The 27,636-nt window shown below is 61.3% G+C and overlaps 1 protein-coding gene across 1 annotated transcript in view; it reads left to right on the plus strand.

Moving 5' to 3' along the window:
- Positions 1–448: 448 nt before the first annotated feature.
- The window catches only part of PLOD1 (procollagen-lysine,2-oxoglutarate 5-dioxygenase 1), a 28,108-nt gene continuing 920 nt past the window's right edge, over positions 449–27,636 (plus strand). Inside the window, exons 1-18 of the mRNA XM_062190452.1 lie at positions 449–570; positions 8,809–8,900; positions 10,341–10,474; positions 11,534–11,697; positions 12,922–13,034; positions 14,633–14,696; positions 17,173–17,270; positions 17,961–18,062; positions 18,580–18,711; positions 19,952–20,073; positions 22,320–22,424; positions 22,797–22,922; positions 23,178–23,319; positions 23,501–23,614; positions 24,050–24,115; positions 24,676–24,780; positions 25,397–25,543; positions 25,943–26,068. Of these exons, the coding sequence (XP_062046436.1) occupies positions 495–570; positions 8,809–8,900; positions 10,341–10,474; positions 11,534–11,697; positions 12,922–13,034; positions 14,633–14,696; positions 17,173–17,270; positions 17,961–18,062; positions 18,580–18,711; positions 19,952–20,073; positions 22,320–22,424; positions 22,797–22,922; positions 23,178–23,319; positions 23,501–23,614; positions 24,050–24,115; positions 24,676–24,780; positions 25,397–25,543; positions 25,943–26,068 (2,028 nt within the window). The 5' untranslated portion in view covers positions 449–494. The remainder of the gene's footprint in view (positions 571–8,808; positions 8,901–10,340; positions 10,475–11,533; positions 11,698–12,921; positions 13,035–14,632; positions 14,697–17,172; positions 17,271–17,960; positions 18,063–18,579; positions 18,712–19,951; positions 20,074–22,319; positions 22,425–22,796; positions 22,923–23,177; positions 23,320–23,500; positions 23,615–24,049; positions 24,116–24,675; positions 24,781–25,396; positions 25,544–25,942; positions 26,069–27,636) is intronic.

The following is a 27,636-nucleotide window of genomic DNA, read 5'->3' on the forward strand; positions in this document are numbered from 1 at the left end:
AAGGCGGATAAGTGGCTCCCTCACTGGGGCTGGGGGTGCGGATGCGCTGTTTGGAAAGGGTGGAGGGCTCTGCGCACACCGTGCCCACCCTGGCCCATTCCAGGCTGAGATTCCCGCCCCACCAACGCACTCACAGGGGGCTGCTTCCTGGGGGCCCTTCCCAGGCTGTCCTAAGCGCTACCGGCAACGTCGCCAGCCCGGACAAGACCCACGGAGCAGAGGCGCGAGCAGCCCCGCTTCTCGGGGGATCCACCCGAAGCCGCCAAGCCCGGGCCGGGCGCCGGGGGTCTCAGAACCTCGCCCTCCGCGCCCCCCAGGCTCCGTGCGCACCCGCAGGAAAACCCTCCCCGGCGGGCAGGGGCTCGGGGAGGGCGGGGGCGGGACGCACCGCCCCCGGGGCGGGCCCCGTGCGTGGCAGCGGCCCCGCCGGCCGCGTCGCCAAGTTTGCAGTCCTGCGAGCGCCGCCGAGCCGCCGAGCGTCCCCAGGCCCGGCCATGCGGCCCCTCCTGCTCCTGGCCCAGCTGGGCTGGCTGCTCCTGGCGTCAGCGAAGGGCGATGCGAAGCCGGAGGGTGAGGGCGCGGCGGCCGGGCAGGGGCCGAGGCGGGCGGGCTGGACCCGGGGTCGCCTGGGCAGGGGCGGCGTGAGCGGGAGGCCTGGGCTGGGAGGGGTCCGGGTGCCGGCGACTCTTCTCGGGGCCGCCGGGTCCCACCGGTGCGCCCGGGGGTGGGGGGAGAGGGTGCCCGCCGGAGTCCGGTGGAGCCCGGGGGCGGTGCTCGGAGGCTGCCGTTCGCGGAGTGCTGGCCAGGGCCTGCGGCCAGGCACCAGGGCAGCGCGATGGCTCCCTCGGACGAGGTTCCTTCTATAAGCCCATTTCTCAGCCGGCGAAGTGGACGGCCAGGGTTGATTCGCTTGCCCAAGGACGCCCAGTTTATGGGCCTTGGAACCGGGATCCACCCCGGTTCTGGGTCCAGCCTAGCCCGGAGCCACGGGCGTGAGGGGTCCTGGGGTGTTGTGAGTAGTGGAGGCAGAAGGTGGGGTTCACCCTTGTGGAGCAGCGTCTCCCACCCGTGTCCTCTCCCACACGTGGGCTGGGCTCCCCGCCAGGCTGGCCTTCCCCTCTCCAGTTTACACTGGGTCAGTGTGGAGAGTGTCGGGGGTTCCCTAGCCCTGGGGTGGTTGGTCCCCGGTCTCCTGGACTCCCCATCCAAGGGCTCCTTCTCCTTCCCCAAGGCAGACTGCATTTCAGCCCTGAGCGGGTGCCACTCTCCTCCCCTGCGTGGGCCTCCTCCAGGGCTGCCCACTGAGCACCCAGGAGCCCCGAGGGGGCAGCATAGACTGTGCGGAACCCCAGCCAAGCCAAGCCAGGCTGGCCATCCCTGCTCGTGGAGAACTTGGGAGCAGGGAGCCAGGGCCGGGGTGGGGGGGCAGTGGCACAGCAGCCAGAACCCAGGCTCTGCTGCTTGGCCCCGGAGAGGACTGGGCACCCCTGGGTGGTGAGTGCAGCCAGCCCTCCGGATCCTCAGCGTCTGCGTCCACAGATCCAGCCACCGGCAGACGGAAAAAAACCCACGCCTGTACTGACTGTTTTTCCTTGCCATGATTCCCTAAGCAACATAGCGTGACTACTCTTTACGTGGCATTTACATGTGCTAGGCTTCATAAGTCATTAGCGATGACTTACGGTCTGTGGGAGGACGTGTGTAGGTTATATGCAAATATTTTTATTGTTAAATTTTTTAAACGACTTTTTAAATTTTTTTATTATTTGACAGGTAGAGTTATAGACAGTGAGAGAGAGAGAGACAGAGAGGTCTTCCTTCCATTGGTTCATTCCCCAAATGGCTGCCACAGCCGCCGCTGCACTGATCCTAAGCCAGGAGCCAGGTGCTTCTCCTGGTCCCCCATGCGGGTGCAGGGCCCAAGCACCTGGCCCATCCTCCACTGCCCTCCCAGGCCACAGCAGAGAGCTGGCCTGGAAGAGGAGCAACCAGGACTAGAGCCTGGCGCCTATATGGGATACCGGCGCCGCAGGCGGAGGGTTAACCAAGTGAGCCACGGCACCGGCCCCTATTGTTAAATTTTTTTAAAGATTTATTTGAAAAGCAGAGTTACAGAGAGGCAGAGGCAGAGAGCGAGAGAGAGAGGGATCTTCCATCCACTGGTTCACTCCCAACAGCCGGAGCTGGGCTGATCCGAAGCCAGGAGCCAGGAGCTTCTTCCAGGTCTCCCACGTGAGTGCAGGGGCCCAAGCACTTGGGCCATCTACTGCTTTCCCAGGCCATAGCAGAGAGCTGGATCAGAAAATGGAGCAGCCAGGACTCGACCCGGTGCCCATATGGGATACCGGCACTGCAGGCGGCAGCTTTACCTGCTACACCACAGCGCCGGCCCTGTTTATTTATTTATTTTTTAACTTATTTATTTTTATCCATGTGAAAGGCAGAGACACAGAGAGGCAGAGATCCTCAAATCCATCCGAATGCTTGCGACAGCTGGGACTGGGCCAGGCCAAAGCCAGGAGCTGCAGACTCAATCCAGGGCTCCCCCGTGGCTGGCAGGGCCCCGTGGGCTTGGGCATCACCTGCTCCCGGGGTGCACATCCTCAGGGAGCTGGAACCGGAAGTGGAGCTGGGACCCAAAGCCAGGCACTGTGAGAGGGACGTGGTCTCCCGAGCGGCGTCTTCGATGCTGTGCCAGACGCCTGTCTCGCGTGCCGTTTTGTGTAAGGCCTTGGAATTTGGTGTCCTGAGTGGGTGGGGGTGTCCTGGAGCCGGTCCCCTGGGGATTCCCGGGCGACTGGACCTTCTTTGTGCTGTTGTGTGGCTTCATCCCCATGAGGTTCGGTGTTCTAGCTGCAAAACCGGTGATAATACCTCGCTCGCACTGCAGGGGTCCCATGGGATAAGGCCAGTGGGTGAGAGTTTGACCCTCAGCGGTGGGCATGATCTCCCTAGGCCCAGGGCTGCCGGCTTTCCAGGAGGCCGGCAGGGCCACAGGACAGGCCAAGAAGCCCGTGAGGGGCAGGCGGCGTGGCACAGTGGCTTAAGCCGCCATGGCTCGGGACACCTGCGTCCCATATGGAAGTGCCTGGGATGGAGTCCCGCTTCCGCTTCGGCTCCAGCTCTCTGCTGATGTCCTTGGGAGGCAGCACAGGAGGCCCGAGTGCTTGGTTTCCTGCCATCCGCTTGGGAGACCCAGATGGAGTTCCTGGCTCCTGGCCTTGACCTGGCCCAGTGCCAGCTATTGTGGACATTTGGGGGAGTGGACCAGTGCATGGAAGACCTCGTTGTCTCTCTGTCTTTTAATAAAAAATCTTTAGAAAAAAAAGTCAGTGAGGGAGACGCTAAGCCCAGGGCTGGGCTGGGAGTGTGTGCAGAGCGCCTGTGGCCTGGGTCCCCTGACTGGCCACAGCCAGAAGCCCCATAACCACCCCTCCTTTTTGCCCTGGGCTTCTGCTGATGTGAGCCTCCTTCCCCCAGGACAGTTCCCGGAGGAGGCCAGAGAGCGGCCGAACTGATGAGAGGGCTTCAGGTGCCCGACTCTCAGGGTGCTGCTGTGGCAGGGGCGGGCTCAGGATGGCACGTGTGTGGCCACGCAGGGGAAGCGCCCAGCAGAACCCGTGCACTCCCCAGGCAGGGCCTGATGCCAGGCCACTAGTGGGGTGAGGCCCTTTGCTCTCCTTGCTCCATTTACACCCTTTGACCAGGTGAGAAGTTATCAGCCCCATTTTGCAGGTGGGAAAACCGAGGCCCAGAAAGCTTAAACACGCCCATCTCTGGTTGTCGCAGCGCGTTGCAAGTAGAGTCAGCGACGGGGGCCCAGACCTGCTGGCCCCCAACTCTGCAGGCGAGGGGCTGCCGCCTGGAAATGCTGCCTCGGGGAGCCTCCTCTGCCCCCCGACCCGGCTGTGATGACATGTGCAGCCGGCCAACAGGCAGTCAGATGAGATGGTCATTTTCCCTGCCGGCCTCAGAGCTGCTCACTGACCCCAGGCCGGGGCAGCCCCGCACCCCCAGAGAGGCCAGCTCCCCCTCCCCCCAGCAGGCAGCTGGCAAAGGGCAGACACAGGGGCCGTGGCCTGGGTCCCAGTGTGGGGAAGGGGATTTGCTGTGGGGTCTTGGGGAGGGGGAGCCCTTGGCAGCTGGGATCCCCTCACCCGAACACCTGTAGACGGTTTTCACTTGCAGGGGCACCAGGCAAGGGGGACGCACAGCTCCTCACCTTGGCAGACCCCCCCAATCTGATGGGGGAGACACTCCCCTCTGGCCCCAGGGACCCTTGTGTCTGAGGGAGGAGACGCTGTCTTGTCCCGGAAGCTTCCAGACCAGCGTGAGGGTCAGAAAAGGCCTTTGACAGCACAGTGTGCAGACAAGCAGCGGGCCCAGATGCCCGAGCCCTCTCTGGCTTTGGAGAGACTGATCCCTGGCTCTCTGGCTGGGTCCATGGCTGTCCCTGCAGGCCTTGGCTTGGCCGTGTCCAGGGAAGGACAGCTGCTGGGGTCAGAGGCTCCCAGGAGGTCAGCTGGACTTGGGTGGGCCATGCTGCCCCACGGCAAGGAGTGGGTGCTGGGCACTTTACAGACATCAGCGTGTGCAATTGTCACGGGTCCCTGGAGGGCCCCTTGGTGTCCACGCACATGGGTTCCAGGACTCCCACACATCCCAAAACCCAAGGCTGCCCGAGTTCTGTACATAAAACAGTGTAGTGTTTGCAAGGAACCGACACACACCTGCCCGTTTACTTTATTTATGTATAAAGATTTATCTATTTGAAAGGCAGAACAAGAGAGGGAGAGAGAGGAAAAAGGAGAGAGGGAGAGACAGAGAGAGAGAGAGAGCGAGCGAGCTTGCATCCGCTGCTTCACTCCCCAAATGGCCAGGGCTGGGCCGGGCTGGAGCCAGGAAGCTGGAACTCCATCCAGGCCTCCCACGTGGGTGGCAGGGGCCCGAGTACTTGGGCCATTTTCTGCTGCTCTCCCAGGCACAATAGCAGGGAACTGGATCAGAAGAGGAGCAGCCGGGACTCCAACCAGCGCCCATATGGGATGCTGGCGTCACATGTGGAAACTTAACCTGCTGTACCCCAATGCTGGGCCCTCCCTTACACCTTAATTCATCTCTAGATGCTTGGTAACCCCTAATACAATATAAATGCTATACAACTTGTTGTTACACTGGGGCCGGTGTTGTGGCATAGCACGTGAAGCCACCGTCTGCAATGCTGGCACCCATGTGGGTGCCAGTTTGAGTCCCAGCTGCTCCACTTCTGATCCAGCACCTTGATAATGTGCCTGGGAAAGCAGCAAAAATGGGCTAGGGCTTTGGCCCCTGCACCCATGTGGGAGACTTAACTGGAGCTGCTGGCTCCTGGTTGGAGTATGGCACAACCCTGGCCATGTGGCCATCAGCAGGTGGAAGATCTCTCTCTGTCTCTCCCTCCCTCTCTGTAACTCTGCCTTTCAAATAAACAAAATAAATGTAAAAACAACCAAAAAACCAAAACCAAACCCCAAGCAGTTGTTACTCTGCATGCTTTAGGGAATGATGACAGGAAAGAAAAGTCTACGTGTTGAGCACAGAAGCAGCTTTTTGCCTACTGTCTTGGGGCTGCACTTGGTTGAATTGGACCTGCAGCGAGGAAGGGCCGGCTGTATCGCCGTTATCCGTGGTATCCGCTTTTACAGGCTTTGCAGGGGAGACTGGGCACGGAGGTTCACTGGCCTTCCCAGCAGTCTGTCTTTCCTATCCCATCCTTTGTCCATCTGGGGAAATCATTGCTGGACTTTGGGCAGCAGGTGGGGAAGCTGGGTGTTCCGGATGCCAGGCTGCTGTGGGCCCTGGACTTAGCCCAAGGCTGGCCGCAGCGGCAGACAGAAAGCAGGTGGGCGGGGCCCTGGGGCTCAGAAACCTGATCCTCCACCCGTCTCCCTGTGCTTGTCTAGGGCCCCAGCCGGCCTGCTGGTGGGTTGGAAAAAGGCCTTCCCTCATGACTGGTGACTGGCGTTGGGGTCCCTGTCTGGGGAGGCCTGAGAGGGGGCGTGGGGATGCTGCGGTGGGGGTCTCTGGCACTCGGAGATGCTGGGCTCTTGGGCAGGGCCACGGTGAGGCTCAGGGCGTGGGCGTCTGGAATGGCAGACGTGGTTTTCTGCAGGTTGTTCAGCCGCTCCGTGCCTGTCTCATCAGGTGGCGACGGTCAAACGGGATGACGGATGCCACACGCTTCACACAGCACCTGCACGTGGCATCTTTGCACCTGTCGCACACCATGCCTCGGGCACGCTCAGTCCCAGCCAGGTTGGGGGAGGGGGGCTGAGGAAATGAAGTGGCCCAGGCCTGGCAAGGGGCAAAGGAGCAGGTCTGCGCCCGGCTACCAAGTGCTGGGCAACCGGAGCGACCAGATGAGGGCATGAGATTAAGTAGGGCTTCCTGGAGGAGGTGGACCAGCTGCTTCTTGGCGGGAAGGCGCAAGTGTCGCAGTCAGGTCAAGGGAATGGGGTGCAGCCTGGGTGCAGGGGGGGAGTAAGAGGCGGTGCCAGGGTCTCTGGGGGTGGGGCCTGCCTTGTGTGCTGCTGTGAACACCTCCCAGACCCTGCATTGGAGCCAAGGGGCCATGGGCTGGGGTGGCGGTTCCCCAATATGGCCGACCTCAGAAATGACCCAGGGACTGCAGGAAAGATCCAGAGTCCTGGACCCACCTTGGACCTCTGGCCCCGGGGCCCAGGAATCTGAGATCCGATGGGATCTTCAGCCAGGGGTGTGGGTGCTGCATGGCCCAGGGCAGCTGGGGTTTCATGAGGTCCCAGGGCAGGCACCTGGCAGCAGGGAAGAGGCCGGCCGAAGGGGAAGCCGGTGGGCGTGGGGGGTGCAGCGTGGCCAGGGCCCGCCCCTCCAGCCCGGCCAGTTTCCTGGACGACAGATGGGGAGACAGGGATGGCCTGGCAGCCAGGGCCTGGGCACTGCACACAGTCAGATTAAGAGAGAGGACGTGGGTCCAGGCTTCTGGTGTGCACATCCCGGCTCCAGCCCCTGCGGCGAGGTCCTTCCCGGCTGTGCGCCTCGGCTTCCTACCGTCCAGCGCCCAGCGCAGGGTCCTTGCGTGCCAGGCGCTCGGCAGCGCAGGGGCTGGCGGCTTCCACTGCAGTAATTTGGATGCAGGAATTTGAGAAGGGAGCCCCGGGACCGCCCCGCCCTCGGCCCCTCCCCTGCTGCCTGCCTTGGCCAGCCTTTTCCAAGGGGCAGCTAGACTCTCACACTCCAGCTTTTTTTCATCTGTGAAATGTGACACCTTTCCTGTCCCCAGCCACCCCCTGTTGACAAGAGGGCCTCAGCTGGTGGCTCTGGCTCCCCTCACCTGGGGGGATGGGGACCCAGCCATCCTGGCAGGAGTCGGGGAGCCCTTTCTCCTCCTTCCCAGCCTCCAAGTCAGCCTCCACCACGGAGCACCCCCTCTCCATACCTGCCTGGTGCATTCGTGCCCCCTCCTGCCCCAGCAGAGGCCCCCAGCTGATGCCTGCCAGTCCCTGCAGGGCTGCCTGGCGCCAGCCCTCTGCTCTGGGGCCAGCGGTGGGGCTGCTTCTGTCCAGCCTCTGCCAGCTCTGACCAGTGAGACCCCTTTGTTCTCTGGGCTCAGGCGTCTCCTGACTCCCTGGGGCTGGGGAAGGGAGAGGCCTCACTTGCCTGCCCCTGGCCTGGCCATTTGTTTGTTCCGTTCACCCAGAAACCCATGAGCCTGGGACCCTCCACCGTGCACCAATGATGACAGCTGCCAGTGGGTCCTGCCTCTTGAGGCTGGAGGCCAGAGGACAGGAGCAATCTGAGAAGGCTTCACGGAGGCAGTGGTGGGGAAAGGGTGTCACTGTCAGTAGCCGTGTGCCTGGAGGAAGGTTAGAGATTGGAGACACGTAGGTAGCCAGGGCAGGTGAGGCCCCAGCTGGAGGACCTGCAGGGTGGAAGGGTAAGGACATCACCTAGCCAGATCAGGGAGGGCCTTGACTGCTGGGGCAAGGCCTCATTCAGCTGGTCCAGTGACCTGGGATGCGGGCACTGTGGTTATCGCGACTTTACAAGATGGAGACCGAGCCTCAGAGAAGCCGAGGACTTGCTGGGGGGCACACAGCTGGTAAGGGGAAGAGCCGGGATTCTCATCAGGCAGGCCAGCTCCAGATCGGGCTTCCCAGGTTTCCCAGAGCTGCTGGGTGGGGAATTTGTCCCAGCAGGTTCTGTTGCAGAGAGGAGCCACAGTGCAGAGTCTGGGAGAGGCCGCCTGTTAGAGAGGCAGTGACAGCTGCTCTGGCCCCAGGTCACGAGTGGACGCGTGAGGAATTTCAAGTCACTTTCTATCTGGACCAACTCAGCCTGGAGTGTGGTGTTGGGAGAACTCAGGGCTATGTGAAGCTTGGAGAGACCGAGTGTGGGGATGGATTAGTAATGTCTGCCCTGGGTGCAGGCATGGAGACGGTGCCTCTGAGCCTTGTGTTTGCCATCCCAGTGCTAACGTCCCACACTGGCTGGAGAGATGCCTCTGGCAGCAGCAGTTGGAGCACATGTTCCCCTGCCCTGAAAGCTGAAGGTGCAGACACCTTTCCCATGGCTGCTGCCTGAGCGGTTGGTCAGTTAGCAGGTGGAAGGAGCCCTGGGAGGGAATTGGGAGACCCAGCGGGGTGCTGGCGGCCACGCCTTCCTGCCTGCACTCTTGTGGGTTAATGCGTTGACGTGGAGATGTGCGAGGCCAGGATTTGCCAGGTCCCTGCAGATTGTGACCTCTCCCCTTGTCTGTCCATTTCCATCCACGCCCTCCCCTGTCCACAGACAACCTCTTGGTCCTCACCGTGGCCACTAAGGAGACGGAGGGCTTCCGCCGCTTCAAGCGCTCAGCCCAGTTCTTCAACTACAAGATCCAGGTAATGGGGCTTCCTGGGCAAGGCAGAGACTGCGAGTGGTGGTCGGTGGGGGAACCTGGGGGCCCACACACACCTCCCCACACACACTTCAGGGCCCCTGAGACAGACTTGGAGGAAAATGAGCTGATTTGGGGCTGGTGCTGTGACACAGCAGGTTAAAGCCAAGGTCTGCAGCATCGGCGTCCCATACGGGCGCCAGTTCTAGTCCTGGCTGCTCCACTTCCAGTGCAGCTCTCTGCTATGGCCTGGGAAAGCAGAAGATGGCCCAAGTGCTTGGGCCCCTGCACCCACATGGGAGAACCTCCTGGCTCCTGGCTTTGGATCAGCCCAGCTTTGGCCGTTGAGGCCATTTGGGGAGTAAACTAATGGATAGAACTCTCTCTCTCTCTCTCTGTGTCTCTGTCTCTCTGTGTCTCTGTCTCTCTTTCTCTCTCTCTGCCTCTCTGAAACTCTGCCTTTCAAATAAATAGGTAAATCTTTAAAAAAACAAAAAACAAATGAGCTGGTTAGGAGAGGAGGAGGCAGCAGGGCGACAGCCTGAGCCAAGTCTAGGAGGTGGGCGAACGGCGAGGCTGGGCTGGAGAGGGGTATGGTGGTGCTCAGATGTTAGCATGGGGAAGACTCAGGGGGTGGGGGCAGGATTCGAGGACAGGGCCTGGGAACCAGCATTCCCACAGACTCCCCCAGGTGAGCTTGGGAGGGACGTGGTGTGGAGACCTCGCATGTAGTGTGAACTCCTCCCTCGAGCAATGGAAGCCAATGGCCAGTCCCGCAGTGGGCTGGGCTCGGGGGCCTCTGCGCAGTCTGGGGACTGAGCCCCACAGGGGGACTGCCCTGTACTCAGCTGAGTGTCCCGAGTGCTTGTGGTGGGCCCTGGGGTAGAGCGATGAACGAGACACCCCAGGCCACTGCCTAGAGCTTGCCGTCTAGTGGCGCTGAGCCAGAAAGAAGGTGTGTTATTAGCTCACGCGAGTGAAGCTTGGAGCAGAGCGGGGCCTCAGGCCTCGCTGGATCCAAGGCTCTGAGCTGCAGAACAAAGGCTTTGTCTTTCCATCCCGGGAGCTGCTGTTTGTTTTCATTTGCTGATGTACATTCTTCACATGGTCGCCAGGTGACCGCCAGCCACACACCCACATACCCCATACACATACTAAGACAACCTATCCTTAGTTTTAAAAAGTCCCAGGGAAGGCTCTGATAGGCCATGCTTGGGTCACATGCTCACATGTGGGAGGGGCAGGAGGGATGGGCATTCTTATTGGCCAGGTGTGGTCATGTGACCGCTGGAGGCGCCAGGTCAGCCTCACACACATTCCCGACAGGGGAGGATTGGAGGTGCTGGGCAAACAAAGGCAAAGATGTTCCTGGTGCAGCTGGGGGTGGAGATTTGACCGGAAAAGCCTTTACCAGAAGCCGGTGCTAAGGGGTCTTTCTCTGCAGGCGCTGGGCCTGGGGGAGGACTGGCCCGCGGAGAAGGGGCTGTCGGCAGGTGGAGGGCAGAAGGTTCGGCTGCTGAGGAAGGCCCTGGAGAAGCACGCACACAAGGAGGGCCTGGTCGTTCTCTTCACTGACAGGTGAGCGGGGTGCAGAGGGAGAAGGTGAGAGGTAGCTCTTCTAGCCACAGGCTGCCACAGCCAGGTCGAGGCTAGCCAAAGCCTGGAGCCAGGAACTCCATCCGAGTCTCCCACGTGTGTAGTAGGGGCCTTCGGCCGTCTTCCGCTGTTTTCTCAGGCACACCAGCAGGGAGCATCCGGGACTGTAACCGGCCCTCCCGTATGGGACGCTGGCATTGCAAGCGGCGGCCTAACCCCTGTGCCACAGCGCAGGCCCCTGTCCGTTGTGTTTCAGATACCATGCTGTCGCACGCTTTGTAGACTAAAATGCCGACATAACTCACAGGCAGTGGGAAGCCAGAAGCTTCGGGGAGCTCACTTTCTTGCAGTGTCTCCGAGGGGTGTCTGTGTCCTGAAACGAGGCTCCCCCAGAGCAATGAGGATGACAGCACCTCACTCTAACTGGGGGTGCCTGTAGTCTTCAGGAGACCCATGAACCTCGGATAAAACCCTCTGGTGTAGGTAGCTTGCATTGTGGTGCAACAGGTTAAGCCGCTGCCTGTGATGCCGGCATCCCATATGAGCACCTGTTCGAGTCTGGCTGCTCTACTTCCCATCCAGCACCCTGTTCATGCACCCGGGAAAGCAGCAGAGGATGGCCCAAGTGCTTGGGCCCTGCCACCCATGTGGGAGACCTGGATGGAGCTCCAGCCCCAGCTGTTGCGGCCATCTGGGGAGAAAATCAGTGGGTGGAAAAATCTCTTAACTCTGCCTTTCAAATAACTAAATCTTAAAAACAGACAAAACCCCTCTGGTGTAGCCCTTTGTAGCCATTTGGTGAAAAGATGGGAGGGGCCACCTTCCTGAGACAGGGGCAGGACTCTGCCCTGGGCAGGAGTAGAAGTGTGGCAGGTGGACCACAGAGCAGACCCGTTTTCCACATGGGGGCCCAGGCTGGTGTGAGTGGAGGGCTCTGGGGAGAGCGGCAGCCCCTGGTCTGGGGAGAGCTGAGGCCTCTGGTCCCCCACGGGGCCCCTGCTCACCTCTGTGCCCCCTGGCTTCCCCCTGCTCTGGCCGCAGCTACGACGTGGTGTTTGCGTCGGGGCCCCGGGAGCTCCTGAAGAAGTTCCGGCAAGCCAGGAGCCAGGTGGTCTTCTCGGCCGAGGAGCTCATCTACCCGGACCGCAGGCTGGAAGCCAAATACCCGGTGGTGTCGGACGGGAAGAGGTTCCTGGGCTCTGGAGGTGAGAGACGGGTGCAGAGTGTGCGGCCCAGCAGAGGGGCCCGCCTCTGTGTCCCTCCCCTGCGTGGCATCCCGTGCGTGTGTCTAGGTCCCAAGCGTGGAATGTCCCAAACAGGGCTCTGGGTTTGGAACCTGCTCTCCGACAGGGGACGCCAGTGTCCTGGGTGGCAGCTTAACCCACGGTGCCACAGCTCCGGCCCTGAGATTCTGATTTTTTTAAGCCTAGATCTGCTCTAGAGTCACTCTCGGTTCTTCCCCTGTCTCCCTCCACCTCCTGTCCACTGGTGAACCACATCACCCCTCGCCTCCAAAACATCTCTCACCATTGCCCTGGGGGTCCCCACCCTCACTGGGCCCCCGCCATCTGCAGTGTCCCCTAACTGCTCTGCCAGCCTCTGCCACAGTCCCCTTCCATCCCCCAGCCAGCAGCCAGTGGGGTCTTTACAAAACTTACAGATGGGCTCGCGTCTCCACGACTTCTGCTGCACGGAGAATCTAATCTAGAGGCCCCCATCCAGCCTCAGCTGGGGGATCTGTCCCCAGAGGCCCCCGTCCGGCCCCAGCTGGGGGATCTGTCCCCAGAGGCCCCCGTCCGGCCCCAGCTGGGGGATCTATCCCCAGGGGCCCCCATCCAGCCTCAGCTGGGGGATCTGTCCCCAGAGGCCCCGTCCGGCCTCAGCTGGGGGATCTGTCCCCAGAGGCCCCTGACCATTGGCCCAGAGGGTGGGCACAGTTGGACACCCGGCCCCGCCTGGCCCATGGGTAGGAGTGTCCTGTTTCTCTCCCCTCTCTTAGCAGTCTGTGTGCTGGACATGGTGGCCACCTCACTATGCCACAGCTCAGCCTTCAGATTGCTGTGTGTCTAACCTTGGCCAGTCTCTGCCCTTCTCTGGGCTGTGGTTCCCAGATTATCATCTAAAAGGGGCTCCAAGCCTGTGCCCACCGGCTCTGCTCCCCGGGGGTCCCTGGTCCAGTCCTATTCACCACCTAGATGGTGCTCAGTGCTGAGGCGCTGCACTTAATTAATCTTTGTGGACGCGTTGGGAATTGGTCAGCCAGTGACATTGAGTGGCAGGCCCATTTCAGGTCTGCAACCCACATGTCCTGAATCCAGGAGGGCTTCTCAGAGGAGGCATGTTTGGGAATAAAGGAGTGGGAGGTGTTTGAGAGGAGAGGGGTCGGGGGAGGCCCCTGGCTTAGAATCCCTGCCCACCCTCACCCCCAGGCTTCATCGGCTACGCCCCCAGCCTCAGCAAACTGGTGGCCGAGTGGGAGGGCCAGGACAGTGACAGCGACCAGCTCTTCTACACCAAGATCTTCTTGGACCCCGAGAAGCGGGTAAGAGGCAATGGGTGAGGCTGGTGCTGTGGCTCAGTAGGCTAATCCTCAGCCTAGTGGCGCCGGCACACCGGGTTCTAGTCCCGGTCCGGGCACCGGATTCTGTCCCAGTTGCCCCTCTTCCAGGCCAGCTCTCTGCTGTGGCCCGGGAGTGCAGTGGAGGATGGCCCAAGTGCTTGGGCCCTGCACCCCATGGGAGACCAGGAGAAGCACCTGGCTCCCGGCTTCGGATCAGCACGGTGCGCCAGCCGCAGAGCATTGGCTGTGGCGGCCATTGGAGGGTGAACCAACGGCAAAAAGGAAGACCTTTCTCTCTGTCTCTCTCTCACTGTCCACTCTGCCTGTCAAAAAATAAAAAATAAATAAATAAATTTTAAAAAGGCAATGGGTGGACCGAGCAGAGCGGAGGGAAATCCTGACTCCCACCGGCCAGGCTACATGGGGACAGCCCCTCGGGGCCCAGTCCCCTGGGTTGGTGACTTTGTCCATTACAGCGACTCAGTGGTTTAGGAACAGCAGACGTTTCTTGGGGCCGGCGCTGGGGCGTAGTGGACTGAGCCTCTGCCTGCAGCGCCAGCATTCCGTGTGGGCACTAGTTCAAGTCCCAGCTGTTCCACTTCCAATCCAGCTCCCTGCTAATGGCCTGGGAAAGCAGTAGAAGACGGCTCAAGTCCTTAGGCCTTTGCGCCCATGTGCCTCAAGACCCAGAGGAAGCAGGAAGCTCCTAGCTTCAGATTGGCCCAGCTCTGGCCATTGTGGCCATCTGGGGAGTGAACCAGCAGATGGAAGGCTCTCCCCCCCCCCCCCCGCCTCTGTTTGCAACTCTGTCCCTCAAATAAATACATCTTAAAACAAAACAAACAAACAAACAAACAGGCCGGCGCCATGGCTCACTAGGCTAATTCTCCACCAGCAGCGCTGGCACCCCGGGTTCTAGTCCCGGTTGGGGCGCCAGGTACTAGTCCCGGTTGCTCCTCTTCCAGTCCAGCTCTCTGCTGTGGCCTGGGAGGGCAGTGGAGGATGGCCCAAGTGCTTGGGCCCTGCACCCGCATGGGAGACCAGGAGGAAGCACCCGGCTCCTGGCTTCGGATCGGTGCGGTGCTGGCCCTGGGGGCCATTAGGGGAGTGAACCAACAGAAGCAAGACCTTTCTCTCTGTCTCTCTCTCACTGTCTATGACTCTCTATGTTTCTCTCACTGTCTAATTCTGTCATAAATAAATAAATAAAACACAGTCATTTTTCATGCCACCAGTCCAGGAGGCTGGATGTGTGAACACAGTGGTGGGGTTCTCGGCCGTAAAGTGTGGCCATGGCTGCGGTGTTCATAGGGTCGCCGTGGGGAGTAAACTAGTGGACGTGTGTGGAAGCTGCCGGGCGGCAGTGAGCCCGTGGCAAAGCACTGAACGCTGTTTGTTGTCCTGCTTGTCATCATTGCAGCCGCGGGAACAGTGGGTCCCAGTGCTCGGCTGCTGGCCCTCGCCGGGCTCCCAGCTGCCCTGATGTGACAAGGCAGAGCGGGCGTGGGGAGGGGACAGGCGCCGCCCCGGGTGTGAGGGGCCCCGGTCCCTCCTGCAGCCCGGTGGCCTCTTTTCCGCAGGAGCGAATCAACATCACGCTGGACCACCGCTGCCGCATCTTCCAGAACCTGGACGGAGCCTTGGGTGAGCAGCCCGGCGTGGAGGGGTGGGCCCCGGTGCAGATGGACCCTGGGGAGGGAGGGAGGAGGGAGGGGAGGAGTCCAGGAGGAGATCCAGGCTGCTTCCTGTCTGGCTGCTGTGCTGGGGGGCTGTGGCCTTTTCCCTCCACTGCCCCCAGTGTCCCCAGAGACCACCAGTGTCCCCAGAGACCACCGGCATCCTGCATCCCTGGAGCAGAGCTGTGTGTGTCTCGGCGGGGGGCGGGGAAGGGGGCTGTTGTTCTGCCTGGGCGGAGCTGGGTCCTGCACACACTGGACCCCCCCCCTGCCCTCCTCAGCCTCACAGGTGGGCCTCCTCCCCCTCCTTTCCCGGCCCTCCCACCTTCCAGGTGAAGGGTTCTTGGGCTGGGGGTGGGGCCTGATGGACAACTTGGGAAGCAGAGAGGCTGCCTGGCCCTTGGGCCCAGCCTCTCGGCCATGGCTGGTGGTGACGTAGCTGTGCCACAGGTCTTACTAGCTGACCCCAAGCATGGCAAACTCCCTGACCCCTACCCCAGGGCCTCGGTTTATCTGTCTTTAGTTCCTGGTGGTTGTGTGGGGCAAATGGGCCCTTGGAGACCCTAATGAAAGCCTTGGCTCTTTTCCCAGAAATGTAGAAACGGGACACCCCCACCTGTGGTTCCCAGGGCTCGTGGTCCTACGTTAGGGAGCTGGGTCCCCGTCCCCTCCTGGCAGCCCAGGAGCCCACGCACAGGGGCTCTGCCCCCCCACGGCAGAGGCCTCTGGGAAGAAGAGGCCCCCATGCAGCACAGGAGGCTGCTCCGAGACATTGGTGGGGGCAGGTGCTGGGCGCAGTAGCTCGGATGCCCCTCCTTGGGACACCCGCGCCTGGTTTGAGCCTCAGCTCTGTTTGATTCCGGTTTCCTGCTAACGCAGACCCTGGGGGCCAGCAGTGAAGGCTCCAAGTCCCTGGGTCCCTGTACCCACGTGGGAGGCCTGGGTGAGCTCCTGGCTCCAGGCTTTGGCCTGGCCCGGCCCTGGTTGTTGCAGACATGTGGGGAGTGAACTAATAGATGAACGATCCCTCTGTCTCCAATCTTTCTTTTTCTATTTCTCTGCCTCTTAAATAAATTAAAATAAATAAATCTTTAAAAGCCAATTTTTTTTGGTACAAAAATCTTTGAAGTCCATACATAGTTTGTTTCATTTAAAAAATGGTTTATTTATTTATTGAAAGGCAGAGTTAGTGAGAGGGAGAGACAGAGCGAGATCTTCCGTCCGCTGGTTCACTCCCCAAGTGGCCACAATGACCAGGGCTGGGTCATGCTGATGCCAGGAGCATGGAACTCCATCTGGGTCTCCCCTGGGTGCAGGGACCCAAGACTTGGGCCATCTTCTGCTGCTTTTCCAGGCTCTTTAGCCGGGAGCTGGATTGGAAGTGAAGCAGCCAGGACCCACTACACCATAGCGCCCGCCCACATGATAGGCATTTTTCATGAACTTTTTAAAGACCCCTTGTATACATGAATTTACAAAAAAAAAAGTGCCAGAATGAACTTATCTTTTAATTACATTTCCACAAACTTTCAGAATCCCTACTGTTTCTTTCTTTGAGAGGCAGACACACACCACCCATATACAGAGAGAGAAACAGAGGGAGCTCCTGTCCGCCGATTCACTCCCCAAACCCTGAAGTGGCTGGGACTGGCTGGGCCAGAGCCGAGGACCAGGAAATCAGTCCAGGTCTCCCACATGGGTCCCAGGGACCCAACTCCTTAAGCCATCAGGGTGCACATTGGCAGGAGGCTGGGCTCAGAGGAGTTGGAGCCGGAAGTGGGAGCCGGGTGCTCCCGTGTGGGACGAGGGCATCCTAACTGCAAGGCACTGTCGCGTCTGTCAGCTGTTGCCGGCCCCTCTTCTTCCGTGAAGTCTCACAGCACATGTTGGATCCCCACTGCCGGGGCTCCCTGTGCCGGGACAGGGTCCCCGGTGCTGCCCCGGCCCCCTGGAATGTCTGGTGCACGCTCAGTCCCGCCTCCCAGACCCTCATATGTGGGGCTCGGTGGGGCTGTGTCTGGAGCTGGGATGCTCCAGGTCTTTGTTTTCTCTCTAGTGAGTGTGTGGGGGGGTGGACTTCAGGGGTCCCTGGAAATGAAATTCAAAGATAAGCTTATTTGGGTGCAAAAAAAACCCCAGTGGAAATCTGTGCGTAGTGTTTCCGTGAGCTTTGGGAAGCTCCCTGTCTGCACGGATGCACGAAGGGGCTGCAGTGGATTCTGGGGTCGCCACTGGCCGACTGTGGCCCCCACGGCTTGCCAGACACCGAGTCCCCCCACTCACCCCATGAAGAGGGGAGTGTGCCCATTTTACAGGCGGGGACACTGAGGCCTAAGGGGGTGGAGGGACTCGCCCAAGGTCAGAACCTGTTCAGTGCAGAGCTGGGATTGGAGTCCAGGCCTCTGGGCTGGACGCCGGACGGCATTGTGGTTTCTGACCCCTAGATGAGGTCGTGCTCAAGTTTGAAATGGGCCACGTGCGGGCGCGGAACCTGGCCTACGACACCCTCCCTGTCCTCATCCATGGCAACGGACCCACCAAGGTAGGGAGGGGCCCTGATCCTGCTCTCACTGTGAGCCCACCGCTGCTCTAGGCCCCCTGTGAGCTTCGTGCCCTCACTTCTAAGCCCCACTTGGAGCCTCTCTCCCTGCTGGATGGCAGACACAGGAGGCCACTGTCCCCCGCTAGGCCCACGCTGGGCTGCCAGAGCCCTCGACCCAGTGTCACCGAGGCAGAGTTGCATATTCTTTGAACATTTACTGAGTGTTTGCACTGGGGAGTAGGCATGGCCAGCCACGAGCGGGCAGGTGGCTCCTGTGACCATGGCACTTGTCATCCGTGGCCGGGAGCAGGGAGCAGGTGCGCCTGACTGGCTCTGGGGAACTGGCCGATGGCTCACCACCTGCGTCTGACTCACACGGATGGAGAGATAAGCAGGCAGATTTCCTGGCTCCCCCCTGGGGCTGCCCTGCTGGCACCTCCAGGGGATGGGCCTGGGAACCTGCATTTTACGAGCTTTTAGGAAATCCAAAGCAGGAGACTCGCTGGAGGCCCCCTTTTCCCCTGCTCTCCCTGGAGCAGCTGTGGTGGTCTCGGGCGATGAAACTCTCTCCAAGACCCCTTGGAGTGGGAGAGGGGTGGGTGTGGGTCCACCAGGGCCCCCAGCAGATGGGACTCGTGGCTGTGGGGGTGGGCTGACCCGGCTCCTTGCTGACCCCACATCTTCCGACAGCTGCAGCTGAACTACTTGGGCAACTACATCCCGCGCTTCTGGACCTTCGAGACCGGCTGTGCCGTGTGCGACGAGGGCCTGCGCAGCCTCAAGGGCATCGGGGTGAGGCTGCAGGGCCCGCCTAGGCCTGCAGGGTGCGGGGGGCTCTGCCTCCTGGGCTGTGCGAGGAGAGTGGTGGATTCTAGAGAGACTTGGTTGTTTCTGGGAGGTAAAGGGCTCACCTCCTGGTGTGGGGTTGCAGCCCCATCGCCACCCAATGCCCCCTCCTGGAAGCCTTCCCAGACTGCACAGCGCCAGCACCCCCCACGTTGCCTATGTTTCTGGTTTCTTCTGCCCAGTCCTGCAGCCCCTCCCCGGCTCACAAACCTCACATGTGTGGCTCACCTCAAATGCCATGGCAGCCCGGGTCTGTCCGGTGCTGTCCACTGGGTCCTCGCTCCACGCCGGGGACCCCATCGCCTGCTCCCTTGCACGCCTGCACAGCCTGCTTGGCACTGCTGACCCAGACATCTTGCTGCCAAGTCCACACACGCCTGCCTCTGGCTCGGGCCACCCTCAGGGCTGGGCAGCCGTGCAGCGTCTGGACCCTGGCGGACTCTGGTGCCTTCTCCCCGTGCAGGAGGAAGCCCTGCCCACGGTCCTGGTCGGCGTGTTCATCGAGCAGCCCACGCCGTTCCTGTCCCTGTTCTTCCAGCGGCTGCTACGCCTCCACTACCCCCGGAAACAGATGCGTCTGTTCATTCACAACCACGTAAGTGGCAGGTGCTACCGAGCCCTCCGAGGAGCTTACTGGGCCCCGTGCATAGAGGGCTGTGTCCCCAAATCACTCAGACTGGCCGGGCTGGACTCTCAGCAGCACCCCTTTTATGGGCTGTGTGACCCTGGGTGTGTTACTCAACCTCTCTGTGCCTGGGGGACGGCAGAGATGCCAGCTGCCTCCAGTTGCTGCAAGGGTTAAGCGGGTTGACAGGTGGCATGCACAGGGGGAGCACACGGGAGATGCTGTCAGCCGTCGTCACTGTCATTTCTGTCCCTGCCCCTTTAGTCTGTCCTAATTTGATAGCCGGATGGGTCTTCGTTCCGGGAGTGCCCTCTGGGGAGCCCGCCTGGATTCAGCGTTCCAGGCCCCTTCCTTCCTGCCGATCTTTCCTACCACATGAAGTCCCGTTTCTCGGCTCCTGCCTGGGATGCCGGGTCCTCTCCTGCCTGTTCTCAGGTGCTCGGTTCCTGAGGCTTTCTCAACTGCCCTCCCCGTGCCTGCCCCCAGGGACCCGTGGGCCCACACTTGCTCTGCTCTCTGCCTGGGCACAGAGACTCCTGTCAGCTGTGCAGGGGACCACTTGGAGACAGGAGAGGGGCGTGGCCTGCCCTGGGGAGGCCCGCAGCTCCCCCGGCGACAGTCAGCAGCACACCAGGAACTGGGGCTCTGGGGAGAAAAGAGAATTGTCACAGGGGTCTCTGGGGACCTGCTGTGTGCAGTGTTGGCCTTGCTGGCCACTTGCGGGACCCGTGAGCGGGGAGACTGAAGTGGAGACAGGTGAAGGGACTTGGCCAGGACCCCGAGCTCATCCTGGCAAAGCCAGGCTCTGGGGCCCCCGCTCTTGCCTCCTCCCGGGCTGGGCCGGGCCTCAGGTAGGGACTGCTGGTTTTCAAAGCTCTGCCACCGATCACCTGGTGCATCTTATAGCAACGCCGAATGCTGGGCACTGGCCCAGACCTGTGGGCGCGACAGTGTCTCTGGGATGTGTCCCCAGGGGTGGGGGAGGAGCAGTGTCCTGGTGACAGAGGCGCCCACGAGGCCCTTGGCTCACAAACCTCTCATTTGTGGCTCAGCGGGATGATCAAGGCGGGCCAGGGAGGGCCACTCCGGGCAGCGGGCCTGGCGTGGGCGATAGACTGGGGGTGGGACTGCGGGTGACCGAGAACATGCCCAGGGCCCTGGGGTGTCGCCTGTGCCCTCATCCCCGCCCGGCCCTCCCCCCCGCCCCCAGGAGCAGCACCACAAGGCGCAGGTGGAGCAGTTCTTGCTGGAACATGGCGACGAGTACCAGTCTGTGAAGCTGGTGGGCCCGGAGGCACGGATGGCGAACGCCGACGCCAGGAACCTGGGCGCGTGAGTGGCGGACCCTGGGTGTCCTCCCTGGTGGTGGCGGGCAGGGGGCTGTCTGTCGGAGCCATGGGCTGGGCCACAGGACTGCAGAAGGCTGTGTGGTCCAGCACTTCCTGTGCCTGGCGGACCTCAGACCTCCCGTCTGTCGAGTGGGGAGGCGGTCTCTGTCCTACACCCTCAGGGCTCCTGGGCAGGGCCGAGTGGCATTGTTTGGGCTCAGGGAATAAGTCAAGCATGCGGCGAGGGCTGGCAGGCTGGGATAGGCCAGCGCTGACAATCAGAGGATTTCTGATCTTTTTGTTTTTTAAAAAAGATTATTTGATTTGAAAGAATGACAGAGAGGAAGGGAAGGAGAGAGACAGATCTCCCACCTGCTGGTTCACCCCCTGCCCTGCCCCAAATGGCAAGGGATGGGCCAGAATGAAGCCAGGAGCCAGGAACTCCATCCTGGTCTCCCACATGGGTGGCAGGAACCCAAGGACTTGGGCCATCCTCTGCTGCTTTCCCAGGTGCATTAGCAGGGAGCTGGATGAGAAGTGGAGCAGCCGGGACTCGAACCAGCGCTCCGATGTGTGATGCAGGCATCCTAAGTGGCAGTTGAACCTGCTACACCACAACACCACCCTCTTTTTTTTTTTTTTTTTTTTAAGTTTTATTTATTTGAAAGGCAGAGTGTGTGTGTGAGAGAGGTTCTGTCCACTGGTTCACTCCCCAAATGCCCACAACAACTGGGGCTGGGCCAGGCCAAAGCCAGGAGCCAGAGCTCCATGTGGGTCTCCCATGTGGGTGGCAGGGACCCAAGCACTTCAGCCATCATTTGCAGGATAAATAAAAACAATTTTTTCATTTTGAAAGATTTATTTATTTTGAAAGAGTTTCAGCGAGAAAGGAAGAGGCAGGCAGATCTTCCACCTGCTGGTTCACTTCCCGGATGTCTGCAGTGGTCAGTGCTGGGCCAGGCCAGAGCCAGGAGCCAGGAGCTCCATTTGGGTCTCCCACATGGGCACCTGGGGCCTAGCACTGGGTCATCTTCTGCTGCCTTCCCAGGCTCACTAGTAGGGGGCTGGATCGGAAGTGGAGCAGCAGGGACTCGAACCAGCAGCCATGTGAGGTGTTGGCGTTGCAGGTGGTGGCTGCGCCCACCGTGCCACAGCGCCGGCCCCTCCTGGGGTGCACTTGAGCCGGAAGCTGCATCGGAAGCGGAGGTGGGACTTGGTCCTGGGCACTTCCACGCGGGATGTGGATGTCTCGGAGCCGGCTTAGCCTGCTGCACCACAGTGCCTGCCCCTAATTTTGGATGTGAGCCATGGAAGAGTCAGCCAGGCTGGGCTAGAGGTGGGCAGGCTTCCCCTGAGGCCCCCACAGCGGATCCGTGCAGTGGGGCCTGCGGCCTGTGGCAGCCACCGGCTCTGCCCCGTGTCACCACCGAGCCTGTGTGGCTGTATTCCAGCTATGTTTATTCTGGGACACTAAATTTGACTTTCACATCATTTCCACGTGTTCTTTGGATTTTCCCCTCCCCATTTAAAAACCTACAGCCCATTCTTAGCTCACGAGCTGGACAGACCCAGGCAGTAGGAGAGCTGGCACCGTGGATCGTGGGTTGCTGGGCCTCGGCCCAGATCAACAGGAAGAACACAGGCTTGCAGGCCGTGGTGTACAATAACCGAGTCCCCTCCTGGAGGCAGCGCAGGGACCTGGACGGGAGCCGTGTGTCTTCTCAGGGCTTGGATTCCAGTTGCTAAGCTCTGGGCCTTCGTTTGAGGAGCACAGTCGCCTGGGATGTGTGTCCTGGAGTCAGGAGGGAGTCATTTTTTTTTTTCTTAAAGGTTTGTTTATTTGAAAGGCAGAGTTAGAGAGAGAGAGAGAGGGAGAGAGAGAGAGAGAGAGAGGGAGAGAGAGAGAGAGAGGGAGAAGTGTCTTCTATCTGCTGGTTCACTCCCCAAAAGGCCACAACAGCCAGGACTGGGCCAGGCCCAAGCCAAGAGCCTGGAACTCCATCCGGGTTTCTCACAGGAATGGTGGCGCCCCAAGCACTCGGGCCACCTTCCTTGCTTTCCCAGGTGCATCAGCAGGGAGCTGGATCAGAAGTGGAGCCACCGGGACTAGAACCGGCGCCCATGTGGGATGCCAGCCTCACAACATCAGCCGGGGTGGAGGCTGCTGGTGCACGGAGAAGCCAGATGTGGCCCCAGCCGTGGGCCGCCTCTGAGACCAGCCCTGATGACCCTGCACCCCTCCCCTCACAGGGACCTGTGCCGGCAGGACCGTACCTGCACCTACTACTTCAGCATGGACGCCGATGTGGCCTTGACCGAACCTGACAGCCTGCGGCTGCTCATCGAGCAGAACAAGTGAGGCTAGGGGACAGCTCTGGCAGCCCGGCCCTGGCCTGGCACAGCTCAGGATAGGCCTGGGCCCGGCATGGGGGCCCCTCCCCCCAACTCCACCCCTCTCCTCCTTTCTCAGCCTTGCTTGTTCCCCTGGGCTGTGGGACCCCCACCCTGGCTAGTCCGGATGCTGGTAGATAATGGCACCTTTCCTGGTTCCCAGCCACCCTGTGGGAGGAGGCGGCTTCCAGCTGAGCCAAACCTCCCTCCGGGGCCAAGGTCCTGCCCTGGCCCAGGGAGGGACCTGGAGATGCCTGCGTGCAGGTGGGAGGACACCCCCTTCAGGTGGGCCTCCGACTGCCCGCGGGACCCCCTCTCAGGCGCTGCTGTCCTCAGGAACGTCCTGGCCCCGCTGATGACCCGCCACGGGAGGCTGTGGTCCAACTTCTGGGGGGCGCTGAGTGCGGATGGCTACTACGCGCGCTCCGAGGACTACGTGGACATTGTGCAGGGACGGCGTGTGTGAGTACCTGCTGGCGGGGCAGCACCGCCCCCTGGCTGCCCCCCCGGGGCGTGCAGTTCCTCTGTCCCCCAACTTGCTGGCTGTCCTTGAATTCCCGCCACGGCTCAAGCAAGGAAAACGCAGCAGTCAGACACACGGCGGGACTTCCCCACGGGCGTCCCAGGCCCTCCCAGCAGTGTCCCAGGCCCCTGTCCTGCCCTCCCAGCTGGTGGCCTCCAGCCTGAGGCCCCCTCCGTCTTCCTCTCCTGCCTCAGCGGCGTCTGGAATGTGCCGTACATCTCGAACGTCTACTTGATCAAGGGCAGCGCGCTGCGGGCTGAGCTGCACTCCCCCGACCTGTTCCGCTACAGCAAGCTGGACCCCGACATGGCCTTCTGTGCCAACCTCCGGCAGCAGGTCAGCGGGGCCGGCCGGCCGCAGGGGCCCTTTGCGGGGGGCGAAAGGTGGGCCTCCAGCTCTGCCCCTCCCCTCGGGTTGCCTTGTCACCATGGCCTTGGGAGCTCCCAAGAGAGGCGCGCGGGGCATCGGGCGTGAGACCAGGGTCTGGGGGAGCACCCATCAGGCCTGCTGTCCCCAGGAGGTGTTCATGTTCCTGACCAACCGGCATTCCTTTGGCCACCTGCTGTCCCTGGACAACTACCAGACCACCCACCTCCACAACGATCTCTGGGAGGTGTTCAGCAACCCCGAGGTGAGGGCCAGGGTGGGCGGGCACAGGCAGGAACCCGGTGATCCTGTGGCCAGAGGCGTCGCCGTCTCAGAGCCCCTGGGTCCCTTGATTTCCTGCTTTCTCCCCAGGGGACTTGGCAGGGTGCAGAGGGCATGTGAGAGACAGCGCCATCTAGTGGAAGAGGGGCCAGGTGTGGCCAGCACTTGCCATCAGAGGAGACATTTGTAACAGCGTTCCTAGGGGTGGGGAGCTATGACAGATGCAGGCACACGCACGCACACACGTGCATATGTACGGGGGACACCTGTGTTCCCCAGGCGTGTATTCGCTCACTCACAGTTCAAGGGGCTCACGAGGAGAGCCCCACTTGGAGCCTCCCGGGAAGCTGAGCTCGGGGAGTGCAGCTGGCTCAGGCCAGGCCCTGGCCCCAGCCCACTTCCTGCTGCCCGCCCACAGGACTGGAAGGAGAAGTACATCCATGAAGACTACGGCAAGGCCCTGGCGGGGAAGCTGGTGGAGATGGTGAGGGGACCCGGCCCCTGGACCCACGCCTTCGCCTGCCAGGGACAGAGAAGCGAAACCTGCTGAGCGGGCAGAGGCGCCTCTGTCTGCTCTGGCTGTGCCTGGTGGGGGGGTGGGGGGAGGGCGGTGATGGCCCCATCCCCTGAGTCTCCCCAGCCCGAGCCTGCAGGGGCCTCTTCCCTGGCCCAGGCTACAGAGGAAGACTCCCCAGCGAGGTCCCTGGCTGGGGCGTAGAGTGGGCACTTTTTCCCACTCGCACACCACCAGCTCCCTGGAGCCGTGGGCCTCTGCCCGTGGTGCGCACTGTCCGTTCCCAGTCCTGGCTCCAGTGGCTGTGTGACCTCAGCTGAGAAAGGCCCTGAGCTCCACCCCCGCCTGCCTTTAGCAGCGCACTGTCTGTCCAGCATCCGGCCTGCTCCCTGGGGACACACGAGGGCTCCCAGACTGGCTTTGGGGGGGCTGCCTGGACCACAGGAGGGGCCCTGTAGCAGGTTCTTTAGAGCCGGGGGGAGGTGGGGTGCCACCCCAGGCCCCTGTGACAGAGTCCCCTCCCTTCCCAGCCTTGCCCAGATGTCTACTGGTTCCCCATCTTCACGGAGGCGGCTTGCGACGAGCTGGTGGAAGAGATGGAGCACTTTGGCCAGTGGTCGTTGGGTGACAACAAGGTGGGGGCCCAGGTGCCGGGGCTGCCCACTTCCTGGGCTGTTCTGGCTGCTTCCACAGTCTCGCAGGGACTCGCCGTGGGGGGCCGGCAGGGTTGTAGCAGGCAGTCAGGAGTAGAGAGTGGGAAACTGGAGATGGAGTGTCGGCCCCAGGCTGCTGCGGGACTTCTGCTGCCTTAGGGGAAAAGGGTGCGGGGGCATCGGGGGGCTGTGGCAGGTCCGAGGTCATCAGACACAGAAGTGGGCCACTGGCATGAGAGCCACGTGTCCTTTGAATCCCACACCTGCGCTCCCCTTGGGAAGTTCAGGCACCATTCTCGAAGCGATGTATTTATTTATCTGTAGGGCAGAGAGACAGAGATTGCCCACCAGCTGGTTCAGTCCCCAGGTGCACACACCAGTCAGGGCCCAGAACTCTATCCAGGTCTCCCAGGTGGGTGGCAGGGACCCAGGTCCTCGAGCCATCATCGACCGACAGCCTCCCACGGTGTGCGTTAGCAGGAAGCTGGATCGGAAGCAGGGTGGCGGGGACTCGATCCAACATTCCGGGACGGGAAGCAGGTGCTCCAAGTGGCAGCCTAACGCCCGCCCCTGCCACGCTCTCTCTGGTCACTTGCAGGACAACCGCATCCAGGGTGGGTATGAAAATGTGCCAACCATCGACATCCACATGAACCAGATCAGCTTCGAGCGGGAGTGGCACAAGTTCCTGGTGGAGTACATCGCCCCCATGACGGAGAAGCTCTACCCCGGCTACTACACCAGGGTGGGCGCCGGGGGTACAGCCAGCATGGGGGCAGGGTGGAGTGGCCGGCAGGGGAGGGGAGGGGCCTGGAAATGGGTCTCCAGAACAGAGGTCAGGCGGGAAGGACACCCCTCTGCCCTCGCCTCCGACCCCGCCCCCTTTTGAGTCTTTCCTCCTCGGTGTCATTAAGCTCCTGTAGCAGCCCACAAAGAAGCCCTCCGACCTCTGAGCCGGACCCCTGAGCCCCTACCCATTCCCTCCCTCCGACACTGGTGGATCTGTGCCTGCACCCCGGGCTCCCTCCCTCCCTCGTTCCTCCCTCGGTTTTCTGCAGCCGCCCGGGTGAGCCGGCTGCTCACCCCTGTCTGTCCATTAACGCCTGCTCTCCCCTGCCCCCACCCCCACCCCGCCGTGGCGCAGGCCCAGTTCGACCTGGCCTTCGTGGTCCGCTACAAGCCCGACGAGCAGCCCTCGCTGATGCCCCACCACGATGCCTCCACCTTCACCGTCAACATCGCCCTGAACCGGGTTGGCGTGGACTATGAGGTGCACAGGGGCGGCGGGGAGCAGCTGACAGGACGGGTGGGGCACAGGACCCAGAGCCTGAGACTGGCCTGCAGGAGGGGGCGAGGTCTTCAGGGGAGGGGCCGGGCAGTGTTGGTCTGGGTGTGGCTGGAGGAGAGTGCCCAGGAAACCAGAATTGAGAACCAGCTGTGGTGGTGACCTCTGGGCCCCAGGCGTGGCCTCTGCATCAGTGGGGGTCAGCGGGGGACCGCCCGTGCATTCATTCATTCCTCCAGCAGGATTTTTCTATTTTACCTATTTTTTAAAAAAGATTTATTTATTTATTTATTTATCTGAAAGCACAGAGAGAGAGAGAGAGAGAGAGAGAGAGAGAGGGAGGGAGGGAGGGAAAAACATTTTTCCATCCACTGGTTCACTTCCCAGATGGCTGCAATGGCCAGGGCTGGGCCAGACTGACACCAGGAGCCTGGAGCTCCATCCAGGCATCCCAGGTGGGTGCAGGAGGCCAAGGACTAGGACTGCCCTCTGCTGCTTTCCCAGGCATGTTAGCAGGGAGCTGGATCCGTAGGGGAGCAGCCAGGACTCAAGCCAGCGCTCTGATAGGGGAGCTGGCGGTGCGGGCTGCAGCCTAACTGGCGCACCCCGACGCCGCCCCAAGCTGGACATTTTTTTTTTTTTTGACAGGCAGAGTGGACAGTGAGAGAGAGAGAGACGGAAGAGAAAGGTCTTCCTTTTTGCCATTGGTTCACCCTCCAATGGCCGCCTCGGCTGGCGCACTGCGCTGATCCGAAGGCAGGAGCCAGGTGCTTCTCCTGGTCTCCCATGGGGTGCAGGGCCCAAGCACTTGGGCCATCCTCCACTGCATTCCCGGGCCACAGCAGAGAGCTGGACTGGAAGAGGGGCAACCAGGACAGAATCCGGCCCCCCGACCAGGACTAGAACCTGGGGTGCCGGCGCCGCTAGGCAGAGGATTAGCCTAGTGAGCTGTGGTGCCGGCCCTAAGCTGGACATTTTAAAGTGTGACTGTGCTGTGGACTAGGCACGGTGAAGGGCTGCCGGGGAAACAGCTCCCGTTTTCTGAGTTTACAGCCATCAGGCATTGCCTAAAACCGGGGGTTCTCAGCCAGGAGCCGCTTTTGCCCCTAGGGCACACGGGCAGTGCTTAGAGACATTTTTGGTTGTCGGAGGATGAGAGTGCTACAGACAGACATCTCGTGGCCAAGGTCAGGGGTACCCAGGACAGCGCCCGCCCCCAGCAAAGTGTGCTAATGGCGAGGCCGGACGTGACCCCAGGCTCCTGCTTGTGCCATCTCTTTCATTCTCATCACTCTGTGCCGTTTAGCCTCCATTTTACAGAAGGGGAAACTGAGGCGCGGGCTGGTCACCAAGCTAACGACGGGTGAATTGGTGCAGGGCTGAGCCCAGGGCCAGAGTGCTTGGTTGTTTAGTCTTTGCCTAGTGTCTCCCTCAGGCAGCCGGTGGCTGTCCCCCTCCCAGGGCGGAGGGCTGTGGTGGGACAGCTGGGAGAAGACTGGGCAGTGCGGGAAGGGCCCAGCTTCCTGTCGGGGCACTGACACTTCCTGTCTCCT

The sequence above is a fragment of the Lepus europaeus genome, chromosome 5 (assembly GCF_033115175.1).
Source record: "Lepus europaeus isolate LE1 chromosome 5, mLepTim1.pri, whole genome shotgun sequence".
Classification (NCBI taxonomy): Eukaryota; Metazoa; Chordata; class Mammalia; order Lagomorpha; family Leporidae; genus Lepus; species Lepus europaeus.